Source organism: Hyla sarda, chromosome 7 (assembly GCF_029499605.1).
Source record: "Hyla sarda isolate aHylSar1 chromosome 7, aHylSar1.hap1, whole genome shotgun sequence".
Lineage (NCBI taxonomy): Eukaryota > Metazoa > Chordata > Amphibia > Anura > Hylidae > Hyla > Hyla sarda.
Window position 1 is genome coordinate 217,474,098 of NC_079195.1, and position 12,127 is coordinate 217,486,224.

Here is a 12,127-nt window from a genome sequence, read left to right on the forward strand (position 1 = left end):
ATTTTTGTCCAGCAATAAAATGCACAGAGTTCAAAAATCAGCCGACCGGGGTCACTATCTGACTCTGTTCCACTCAAATAAATAGGATGTGGCGCAAGTCCGATTTTAAAGTTCTCCCCCCAGATCTGGCAGCCATATTGCATAATCGTAGTGGGAATGCACCCTTATACCCGTCTGAAACTGATCCTTTGAAAGACCCAGCAAGTCCATGTAGTACGCAGATGACCATGTGTAATGCTTTATTTCCTCTGTGGGGGCGCTACACAAGAACTGAACAGTTATTTCCAGGTTGGTCTACAGCAGATAACTGGGGTTCCCAGTAGGAAAAATCTTATCAGCCTATTGTCAGGCGACCAAACTAGAGATGAGCGAACTTACAGTAAATTCGATTCGACACAAACGTCTCAGCGCGGCGGTTGCTGACTTTTCCTGCATAAATTAGTTCAGCTTTCCGGTGCTCCGGTGGGCTGGAAAAGGTGGATACAGTCCTAGGAAAGAGTCTCCTAGGACTGTATCCACCTTTTCCAGCCCACCGGAGCACCGGAAAGCTGAACTAATTTATGCAGGAAAAGTCATCAACTGCCGAGCCGAGAAGTTCGTGACGAATCAAATTTACTGTAAGTTCGCTCATCTCTATACCAAACTAAACAGCAATTGTCCAAAGGGCACAAACCGATTAGACCAAAACTTCATACAATTGTGTAGAAATTGGGACTTTTCACATGATGCAATCAAAGCTTTATTCATTTGCTTGAAAAAAAAAAAAAAGAAAAAAAAATCCAACTGAATTTTTTCAGTTCTCAGATGGAAAAAATAATATTTAGAACTGTTTAAGCAAATGAAAATCCATATGCACATTTGTAATAATTTACAGATACATACTAATGAAAAATACAATTTCACAAAAAATTGTAAACTTTTTTTGCACACTTGTCAGTCCTTTTTTTTTCCTCTTTTTTGGCAAAGTGCTCTCTCGATGACAAATAAATAAACAAATACAACTAAGTTTGGACTAATTCCAGACAGTACAAAATAAAAAATAAAAAAAATGGACGAGAGTCGGGAACCTAGTGGCGCAATAATACTCATAGGACGAGGAGGGCAGCGACAGTCATTGCTCTGGTGGCGGCTCCGGTACCGAGGATCCCAGGAGCTCCGGGCCGTGTACTTCAGCATAGAAAGGAGTTATAAAAATAACTAATGATCTTCGTTCTATTTTATACACAATAAATGATTCCGTTTTTTTTTTTTTTTTACCCAAACATTTACATTCTTGGAAAAAAAACATAGAAACAGAAGTGAAGATTATGCGTGACTTATAGGTAGCTGTGCCATAGAGTGAGGCAGGAGTGACTGAAGACCAATAGGAGTCGGAGAGTGAGCTGAGGAGACATAAAAATAAGTGTTGGGTTAGAAGGGGAAATATGCTGGAAAAAATAAATAAAAAAGTGCCACGGTCCACGCTATTTGGCGCCAAATTTGCAAGCTAAGTACCTCATAGTTTCATATCTTCATTTATTGCATTACAGCTGTATAGCTTTTCATGTTCTATCTATATACTCATGTTTTATCTATATACTCATGTTTCATCTATATCTTTGTGCTAGCAGTGTGCTGCTGTATTCTCCTGTTGCTGTATATTTAGCCCAGCAGCCTGCACCTGTGAGCCAGGTCTATACAATAGTTTGGATCAATAGTGCTGGCTAACTTATCCTTTGGTTGTATTACACATATGGGGGAGTGGCTACCTCCATGTTGGCTCCTGCAACCCACCCACCGCTATCAGGTGTATATAAGGTGCCTTGGATGTTTCAGACCTTGCATGCCTGCTGTACTGTTCACACAGAGGCATATTCACAGTGTAGGGTCCGTCCCAGAATGAGGTCACCTTACCGTGGTGGGATGATCCACGCTATTTGGCGCCAAATTTGCAAGCTAAGTACCTCATAATTTCATTGTTTCATATCTTCATTTATTGCATTACAGCTGTATAGCTTTTCATGTTCTATCTATATACTCATGTTTCATCTATATCTTTGTGCTAGCAGTGTGCTGCTGTATTTTCCTGTTTATATATATGTTATTTTTGTTAGTATTATTTTTATTTATTATTTTTATTATTATTATTATTTTGTTACTATTATCTTTATTGTTATTTTTATTATTTTTGTTATTATTGTCATTATTAATTTTTATTTTTAATAAATTAGGAGAAGATGAAATCCTGACCTATAGGTGGCGCAGTTCTTTGGTTTGTTGCAGTTTTATACCATTTGTTTACAACCTGGAGCGGACTACCCCTTTAAAGCAAACGCCAGGTTCCTGCGGCAGTGGTCGTGATTTCGTGACCACGCCCCCTCCATTCATGTCTATGGGAGGGGGCGTGTCTACTGACACGCCCCCTCCCATAAACATGAATGGAGGCGGTGTGGCGTGTAGTCCTAAATGAGCGTGGCAGCGACGTCACAATCACGGCCTCCGGCTCAGAGTTCTAAAAATGTTTAGGATGCTGGAGCACCGGTGTACCCCTTAATGCTATGTGGCCCTGTATATTTGGCTGCTTGGCACACAGTGTCCTGACAATTGTTAGTGCTACAGTAGCTTTTTTGTAGGGCCAGGAGGAGCTGACATGGTCCTGATGCTGGGGGTCTGAAGTCCTTTTGCCCTTTCTGAGGACTGATAATTCAGGTGTCTGAATAAGTTTAGGGGTCCAAAGGATATACCATAAATGATAGATGTGGCCCCACCTCTTGGCCATATGACTATCTCAATATAGAGGAAGTGCCCGACTTGCTACAACAACTGGAGGTAGTCAGGAAGCCCAGAACAGCAGATACCAGAGATAGGTAAACAGTATAGTCTGAGGTGTTACGCAGTTCATATCCCCTCGGGCTAGTTTAAAGGGGTACTCCGGCGCCAAGACATCTTATCCCCAAGATGCCTGTTCGCGGGGGTCCTGTCGCTTGGGACCCCCGTGATCTTCCACGCCGCACCCAGTTAGAATCAGCCCCCGAAGCGTGCTCGCTCCTGGTCTGACTACTAGCAATCACGGGGACGGAGCATAGTGACGTCACGGCTCCGCCCCCGTGTGACCATGCCCCGCCCCTCAATGCAAGCCTATAGAGGGTGCATGACAACGGGGTGTGGCGTGGAAGATCACGGGGGTCCCCAGCGGCGGGACCCCCACGATCAGGCATCTTATCCTCTATCCTTTGGATAGGGGATAAGATATCTTAGCGCTAGAGTACCCCTTTAACTCAAATTTATGCTACTTGAATTAAACAGTTTTGCCATTTAGCACATTTCATAGCGGTGGCCCAGTACGGGAGGTGATACCCCGTACCCTTGCTTCCTTGTCTAGCAGCCTCCCTTCAGTGTCCCCTGGGCCCCTTTTGCTTGTTTCCCCCCTGTATATATGTTTTGCTATGTATTATAATATAAAGTGTGTTGTTGCTTTAAGAAATGTATCATGTGATTGTTACCCAGGAGGTACCAGTGATCAGGTGATCCCAGGGGTGACCTATGGGCTCCCTGCTAGTCTCCCCCATATAAGCCCTGGGTGGAGCTCCTCGCTCTCTTGTTGCTAAGGTCCAGTGCAGTCAGGTTGAGTCCTAGTGTGTGTGTGTCCAGAGTTATTGGAGGCCTCGCGTCAAGTCTGCAGCCACTGCCAATTGCAAGTAATCTACAGTCATCACTTTGTCAGTCGTCAGTCCCTGTCAGCAACTGTCAAGTCAGCAGGGCCTGCATTAATGTCCAGTCCTATTACCAGTCCCAGCAAGCCCTTAAGGTCTCTGAAGTCACTGGTCACCTCCGTGGGACCTGGCTTAACTGTATAGACTTTTCCATTTGTCTACCCTCAGTAAAGCTACCGTTATCCATAACTTGGCGTCAGTCATTATTGCCCCTGTGCCACGCCCAGGATCTAGTGGTAGAGAGGATAAACCATGCCCTGGCATCACGAATACAAGGGGTTCATTCCATCTGCCCCTAGGTTAACAACATCAGTCCTCATCACACCCCGTTACCTCATCATGCTACCTGAGTACTTCCTGTGGCCACAATGAGACAGTCCCTTAATCTGGGACCCACATCTATCAGACATTTATGACATTCTGTAGTTTTGCCATAAATGTCCAGATGGAAATCTCTTAACGTATTTTATAGGCACATGTTCATGCTCAGGGGACAGCCCATTTAAGGGTTTTCTGTGGGGCCCAAGTCTTTTCCTAAATTGGGTGTTTAGATTTAAAAGGGGACGTTTTCTTCTCAGTGGGTGGGCAACGACCAGTTGCCCATAGCAACCAATCAGATCAATTCTTTCATTTTTGAAGAGGCCTATGAAAAAAGAAAGAAGCATTCTGACTGGTTGCTATGGGTAACTGGTCAACTTTCCCTCAGCACAGGTCTTGATGAGTCTCCCTTAGTGTTCCTGCTGTGGAAAAAAGTGCAGGAACTCTGTTCCCATGCATTCTTGCAGGACTTGAGCCCTGGGTGAAAGTCAAACACAGACAGGTGGTTCCTGGTCATCTAAAAAAAAAAAAAAAGAGCTTAATCTGGAATGTTCCCAGCAAGAAGTCCGTGTAATCAATCTATGAGCCACTTAGAAATTGCACAAACTTTGGATCTTGTGTCTGTAAATATTTCTTATTAGAAAGGATCTACAGCTTTCTAACAAATTCTTTCACTTTAAAATACAATTTATCAAACTTTCAATTCCATATTTCAGTATCAATTTTAACAGCAATGAAGTTCTGCAACTATTCTATCAGGCTTTATATGACCATTAGAAATGATGCGCGTACAACAATTCATATTATACAAGATCAGCTTTGGCCTATTAAAAGGCTACTCCAGTGTTCTTAACATTGATCAGAGGCAGCGATAGTGACGTCACGCCAATCCCCCTCCGTTCAGGCCTATTGGAGGGGGAGTGTTTGCTGACACGCCCCCTCCCATAGAAATGCATGGAGGGGGAGTGGCGTTACGAGGGGCATGGCCATGACGTTATGACCACTGCCGCAGGAACCTGGCGTTTATTTAGAACGCGGCAAAATTTGCAGCGGCGGGACCCCTGCGATCAGACATCTTATCCCCTATCTTTTGTATAGGGGATAAGATGTCTAGCAGCGGTGTACCCCTTTAAGCTTTTACAATGGAAACAATAGCAGTCTCCTTACCATCCATGTAACTGTGCAGGGCAGTCAGCATGGGCCCATCTTGAGGTACGTAAGCAGAGTAGGTCATTTCATCCATCATTGGTGGAGAAAGCCTTGAGGACTGAATGGCTGTAACTGGTGCAGTTGAGGAATGGGTCGGACTGACGTGCTTCTTGTGACGAGCTCTACAATTCTGGAACCAGACCTGGGGGACGGACATTAGGGAAGGTAAAGTGCAGCCGACAGTAGTATAAACCAAAAAACAGGGTGAATTCTGACTTATAAACTCCTTCAGGACCAGACTGAGTATTTTTTTGTCATTCTATACAAAAGCTGTTACATTTCTGAGGTGTTCTTCCTGGTGCCCGGGCCCGTTGCATCACACTCCCGCTCACCGGCCAAGGCAGGACATCGCTGCGGCGGACGATGAGCTCAGAGCAATGTGTGACGTGTGAAGCTTCAGAATGTGGAAGACGACCGTGGTATTTACCGGAACATTAATGGCAGTGTGTGGAGTTATTTTAAAGGGACACAACATTAAAGGGGTTTTCCGGTGCTTAGACATCTTATCCCCTATCCACAGGATAGGGGATAAGATGCCTGATCGCGGGAGTCCCGCCGCTGGGGACCCCCGGGATCTTGCACGCGGCATCCCATTTGTAATCAGTCCCCGGAGCGTATTCGCTCCGGGTCTGATTACCGGCGACCACACGGCCGGTGGCGTGTGACGTCACGCCTCTGCCCCTGTGAGACGTCACGCTCCGCCCCTCAGTGCAAGCCTATGGGAAGGGGCGAGACAGCCATCACACCCCCTCCCGTAGGCTTGCATTGATGGGCGGAGCGTGACGTCACATGGGGGCGGAGGCATTACGTCACACGCCGCCGGCCATGTGGTCGCCGGTAATCAGACCCGGAGCGAACACGCTCCGGGGACTGATTACAAACGGGGTGCCGCGTGCAAGATCACAGGGGGTCCCCAGGGGCGGGATGTCTAAGCACTGGAGTACCCCTTAAAACCCTGTTAAACAGGCTGTGCAATCACTACTTTACATTGTAATGTGAGGGGTGGACTCCCTTATGGGAGATACTGTATATATAATGTGAGGGGTGGACTCCCTTATGGGAGATACTGTATATATAATGTGAGGGGTGGACTCCCTTATGGGAGATACTGTATATAATGTGAGGGGTGGAGTCACTTATGGGAGATACTGTATATATAATGTGAGGGGTGTACTCACCTATGGGAGATACTGTATATATAATGTGAGGGGTGGACTCCCTTATGGGAGATACTGTATATAATGTGAGGGGTGGACTCACTTATGGGATATACTGTATATAATGTGAGGGGTGGAGTCACTTATGGGAGATACTGTATATAATGTGAGGGGTGGACTCACTTATGGGAGATACTGTATATATAATGTGAGGGGTGGACTCACTTATGGGATATACTGTATATATAAATTGAGGGGTGGACTCACTTATGGGATATACTGTATATATAATGTGAGGGGTGGACTCACTTATGGGATATACTGTATATATAAATTGAGGGGTGGACTCACTTATGGGATATACTGTATATATAATGTGAGGGGTGGACTCACTTATGGGATATACTGTATATATAATGTGAGGGGTGGACTCACTTATGGGATATACTGTATATATAAAGTGAGGGGTGGACTCACTTATGGGATATACTGTATATATAAAGTGAGGGGTGGACTCACTTATGGGATATACTGTATATATAAATTGAGGGGTGGACTCACTTATGGGATATACTGTATATATAAATTGAGGGGTGGACTCACTTATGGGATATACTGTATATAATGTGAGGGGTGGACTCCCTTATGGGATATACTGTATATATAATGTGAGGGGTGGAGTCACTTATGGGATATACTGTATATAATGTGAGGGGTGGACTCACTTATGGGATATACTGTATATATAATGTGAGGGGTGGAGTCACTTATGGGATATACTGTATATATAATGTGAGGGGTGGACTCACTTATGGGATATACTGTATATAATGTGAGGGGTGGACTCACTTATGGGAGATACTGTATATATAATGTGAGGGGTGGACTCACTTATGGTATATACTGTATATATAATGTGAGGGGTGGACTCACTTATGGGATATACTGTATATATAAATTGAGGGGTGGACTCACTTATGGGATATACTGTATATATAATGTGAGGGGTGGACTCACTTATGGGATATACTGTATATATAATGTGAGGGGTGGAGTCACTTATGGGAGATACTGTATATATAATGTGAGGGGTGGACTCACTTATGGCATATACTGTATATAATGTGAGGGGTGGACTCGCGTATGGGAGATACTGTATATATAATGTGAAGGGTGGAGTCACTTATGGGAGATACTGTATATATAATGTGAGAGGTGGACTCACTTATGGGATATACTGTATATATAATGTGAGGGGTGGAGTCACTTATGGGATATACTGTATATATAATGTGAGGGGTGGACTCACTTATGGGATATACTGTATATAATGTGAGGGGTGGACTCACTTATGGGAGATACTGTATATATAATGTGAGGGGTGGACTCACTTATGGGAGATACTGTATATAATGTGAGGGGTGGAGTCACTTATGGGAGATACTGTATATAATGTGAGGGGTGGACTCACTTATGGGATATACTGTATATATAATGTGAGGGGTGGAGTCACTTATGGGATATACTATATATAATGTGAGGGGTGGACTCACTTATGGGATATACTGTATATATAATGTGATGGGTGGACTCACTTATGGGATATACTGTATATATAATGTGAGGGGTGGACTCACTTATGGGAAATACTGTATATATAATGTGAGGGGTGGACTCCCTTATGGGATATACTGAATATATAATGTGAGGGGTGGACTCACTTATGGGATATACTGTATATATAATGTGAGGGGTGGACTCACTTATAGGATATACTGTATATATAATGTGAGGGGTGGACTCACTTATGGGAGATACTGTATATATAATGTGAGAGGTGGAGTCACTTATAGGATATACTGTATATATAATGTGAGGGGTGGACTCACTTATGGGATATACTGTATATATAATGTGAGGGGTGGACTCACTTATAGGATATACTGTATATATAATGTGAGGGGTGGGTTCTTTAAGTGGAAATGAAAAAAAATGTATATAATAAAAATCTATTTATATACACACACCCCAACCATATAATGAGGTGGCCCATTACCTGTATTACACGCCTGCTTAGACCTGTCCTTTCCGACAACTTCTGTAGTGTTTGTGCGTCAGGATTGTTGTCTTGAGCAAATTGTGCTTGCATAACCTAAAAAAAAATATAAGGAAAATACATTATCATTCTAACAAAAAAGAAAAAAAAAATCAATTACATATCTGATCTTAACAGCCTATGAGACGCAAGAATATATATACAGTAAAATCCCCCTTAGGGGACACCTCCCAATAGCGGACAGTTTAAGTCCCCGGCAGAGTCCCATAAGACTTAATTTGCAGCCTCCGAATAGGGGACATTCCCAATAGCAGATGAGGACACAGCCGAAAGGGAAAAATTGGGGCCAAAACACTCCCATTAGGGGACAACCAGGCTTATGTGCCAGCCCTACCTTGTACACAGGGCCGCTGTCAGGGGGTACAGCCAATACCCCAGTAACAGCCCAGGCCCCCGCTGCCCCCCTGCAGAAGCCCCAGAACAGAAGCAGAAGACCAATGTTTAAACCGTGGTCTCCTGCTTTTGAACATCCGCTGGCCATATAATTCACCCCCCTCCTTCCCCGATTCCCCCCCCCCCCCATGCTACTTTATTCCCCCTGTGCCAAATCACCCCCCCCCCCTTTATTAACCCCTGTGCCAAGTCATTTCCTCTTATTCCCTCTGTGCACATTCATCTGTGGTGTCCAGGTACAGGACTTGGGCTGAGGGGACTTTAGACAGAGGGACAGGGTTAGTGCTTACAGGACACCGGGAGGGACCTTACCTGCCTCCTCGGTGTCTTCTCCGTTCAGGGATCCCCTGTATGGCCGGCGCTCTCCTTCCTCGTCATCACGTACGTGCGTCGGCGTGCGTAACGACGTGATGGCGGCGACGGAGAGCAAGGATACCCGGCCGGCAGCAGAGACGTTCCGGAGCGACGGGGACACGGCGACAGCGATTGAGCGACATCCAGGGCAGCGGGGACACGTGAGTATTACCTCCTATGCAGTGGTCTTCAATCTGCGGACCTCCAGATGTTGCAAAACTACAACTCCCAGCATGCCCGGACAGCCAACGGCTGTCCGGGCATGCTGGGAGTTGTAGTTTTGCAACATCTGGAGGTCCGCAGGTTGAAGACCACTATTGGGTTCAAAATATACATTTTTTTAGATTTTGCCCCTAAAAATTGAGTGCGTCTTATACGCCGGTGCGTCCTATAGGGCGAAAAATACGGTACCAACAGACCCTACACCATAACCTGCACCACCTAGACACCACACATCATTTCCTCTTGATCCCCCCCCTGTGCCATTTCATTCCCCCTTTATCCCCCTGAGCCACTTCATAAAGAGGGGGAGATGAATTTACACAGAGGGTAATAAAGGGGGAATAATGTGGCACAAGGTATAAAGGTGGATGAAATAGTACGGGGGGGGGGGGGGATTAAAGTCACTGGTAGATTCTACTGTAATATTGCTTTTTATTATGTTTTATAGGCAATTACTAGAGATGAGCGAACTTACAGTAAATTCGATTCGTCACAAACTTCTCGGCTCGGCAGTTTATGACTTTTCCTGCATAAATTAGTTCAGCTTTCCGGTGCTCCCGTGGGCTGGAAAAGGTGGATACAGTCCTAGGAGACCCTTTCCTAGGACTGTATCCACCTTTTCCAGCCCACCGGAGCACCGGAAAGCTGAACTAATTTATGCAGGATAAGTCAGCAACTGCCGAGCCGGGAAGTTCGTGACGAATCGAATTTACTGTAAGTTCGCTCATCTCTAGTAATTACACTCTGGGGTGAGTACAGGACAGTATACAATCCTTTAGGAAGATTTTTGAGCCTTTTTTCCCCCCCAATAGGGGACATCTCTCTCAATAGTGGACACTTATTCCCCATGAGTTTCCGCTATTGAGAGATTCTACTGTATATTGTACATTAATTCTGACACCACATACACAGTTGGTCCCAAGGTAACACTTCCTGTCATTTCTGTACTAACACTTCTTTACTCCCAGTTCTTATATCAGTGTTTCCTCCAGATGTTGCACAACTACAACTTCCAGCCTTTGACTGTCCGGGCATGCTGGGAATTGTAGTTTGGCAACAGCTGGAGGCACCCTGGTTGGGAAAGACTGTTCAATACACCCAGAGCCCCACGAGTAACTCACTTGGAGCTGGTCGGCAGTGAAACTTGTCCGAGCCCTCTTCGCTGGTTTCGGTTGATTAATATCCTGCTCCGTCAACAAAGCCCCTTCCACACTAACCCGATTCCCTGAAAAAGGGAAAAAAAAAAAAAAATTCTAATTTACATTTTTGTTGCATTACATAAGATCAAGTGGTGCAGCGCAGGGAGGCGGAGGCACGCACCGTTTTCCACCGCTCTCTTTAGGTTATCCAGCATACAGTCGTAATGTACGCGGCAGAGCACCTTCTCCTCCACCAGAGCAAACTCTTCCCCGTGGAAAGTTGTCTCTTGCAGGAATAGCAGGCGAAGCACGCCAAATGGTAGACGTTACCCTTCGCTCGTCTTACCCAGTCTGTGGCGTGAATGTGTCTGCCGCAACGCGAGCACCGCGTTCCATACCGCCTAGATGGGTAAAATAGAAAAAATTTAATGTAGAAAGACATTCATTCAACTATACATTAGGAAGGGCAAATACACGATCAAAAACATTGTGAATAGAGATGAGCAAACTTACAGTAAATTCGATTCGTCACGAACTTCTCGGCTCGGCAGTTGATGACTTATCCTGCATAAATTAGTTCAGCTTTCCGGTGCTCCGGTGGGCTGGAAAAGGTGGATACATTCCTAGGAAAGAGTCTCCTAGGACTGTATCCACCTTTTCCAGCCCACCGGAGCACCTGAAAGCTGAACTCATTTATGCAGGATAAGTTATCAACTGCCGAGCCGAGAAGTTCGTGACAAATCAAATTTACTGTAAGTTCGCTCATCTCTAATTGTGAACATAGTATGGGGAACTCCGGAGGGAAACACTTTAAATAATATGATACCAGTAAATTAGAAAGATTTGTCAGTTATTTCTATATAAAAATCTTAATCCTTCCAGTACTTAGCTGCTGTATGCTCCAGAGGAAGTTGTGTAGTTCTTTCCAGTCTCACAACAGTGCTCTCTGCTGCCACCTCTGTCCGTTTCAAGAATCGTCCAGAGCAGGATAAGTTTGCTATGGGGATTTGCTCCTACTCTGGACAGTTCCTGACATGGACAGAGGTGTCAGCAGAGAGCACTGTGGTCAGATTGGAAAGAACTACACAACTTCCTGTTGAGTATACAGCAGCTAGTAAGTACTGGAAGGATTAAGATTTTTATATAGACATAATCTACAAATCTGTTTAACTTTCTGGCACCAGTTGATTTGAAAACATTTATTTATTTTTTCCTCCTCTGGAGTACCCCTTTAAATTTATTAAAAAAGGTTAACATGCTGCGCCATGTACTATACTGGACTTCCGAAAATAAATTCGAGTGCTGAACTTTGCTGCTGTATGTTCGGAAGTCCCACAGACAAAAAAAAAAAAAAAAAATGGATTGGCAGTCGAACATATACACTGCTTTATTTGATGGACAATCAATCAGTAGGGGGTCAGAATGGTCAGACCATCAGCTAGATATCCATTAAGTCAAATTTATAGCCTTTACCTCAAGAACCTCACCAACTAAAGGTGCATATTGATATGTATGGAAACGTGAATA

At 44.6% G+C, this 12,127-nt stretch overlaps 1 protein-coding gene across 1 annotated transcript; it reads right to left on the bottom strand.

Moving 5' to 3' along the window:
- Positions 1-586: 586 nt before the first annotated feature.
- On the bottom strand, positions 587-11,043 carry LHX8 (LIM homeobox 8). The gene is given in 6 exon segments (XM_056530256.1): positions 587-1,382; positions 5,178-5,361; positions 8,433-8,528; positions 10,583-10,686; positions 10,782-10,874; positions 10,877-11,043. Coding segments are annotated over 6 exon segments (720 nt in total). The 5' UTR covers position 11,043; the 3' UTR covers positions 587-1,305.
- Positions 11,044-12,127: the final 1,084 nt, after the last annotated feature.